The sequence below is a fragment of the Limulus polyphemus genome, unplaced genomic scaffold (genome assembly GCF_000517525.1).
Source record: "Limulus polyphemus unplaced genomic scaffold, Limulus_polyphemus-2.1.2 Scaffold1291, whole genome shotgun sequence".
Classification (NCBI taxonomy): domain Eukaryota; kingdom Metazoa; phylum Arthropoda; class Merostomata; order Xiphosura; family Limulidae; genus Limulus; species Limulus polyphemus.
Window position 1 is genome coordinate 145,278 of NW_013666901.1, and position 748 is coordinate 146,025.

A 748-nucleotide genomic window follows, 5' to 3' on the forward strand; every position below is an offset into this window, starting at 1 on the left:
AATTCAATACCAGCAAAAATCAAATATAATATTTTGTGGAATGCCTCAGTATATTCTCCTCTTGAAACACTTATTTTGATAGAATATAAAAAACTGAAGCCCATGAATATTAAGCTAAGAATATGTTAAGTGAAAACAATATGTGGTATTATATCAGGTAACAGAAATGTATATTGGAATAAGTAAAAGTTGCCACATAATTTTTTTTGTTTAGGGAAAATATCCTAAAAACTGCAAAGGCACTTGTTGAGGATACAAAAACATTAGTTGCAGGAGCTGCCTCTAGCCAGGAACAGCTGGCTGTGGCTGCTCAGAATTCAGTAGCAACTATTGTTCAACTGTCTGAAGCTGTCAAGTTTGGAGCAGCATCCCTTGGTTCAAATAATCCTGAAGCCCAGGTGGGTTTTATTTTTGCCTTGGAATTTTTACATTGTGAAAAATATGTTGGTGTTTAATATAACAAATTTCAGTAGTTAGCTTACAAGAATGTTTTATGACTTTGGAGTAATCCATCTGTTATTAGCTTCTGTAAGCGCATAATGGATAAGTTCATCATAATTCTTATTTAAAATGTTACTTAATGCAGTTTGAAGTTTTATTTACTATTTTTAAGGTATATGCAGAGATAAAACAAATTTGAATACTTATAAAAATAAAAACAGACCATTTATGATAAATCTTTCATTAAATATGTATCAAGGAGAATGGTAGATCTGTACGAACAACACATTAACATTTTTTTTTTTTC

At 30.5% G+C, this 748-nt stretch overlaps 1 protein-coding gene across 1 annotated transcript in view; it reads left to right on the forward strand.

Annotated features, from left to right (window-relative positions):
• LOC106462961 (talin-2-like) overlaps nt 1-748 on the forward strand; it is a 133,901-nt gene that overhangs the window by 97,866 nt on the left and 35,287 nt on the right. Inside the window, exon 47 of the mRNA XM_013922930.2 lies at nt 215-398. Within this exon, the coding sequence (XP_013778384.1) occupies nt 215-398 (184 nt within the window). The remainder of the gene's footprint in view (nt 1-214; nt 399-748) is intronic.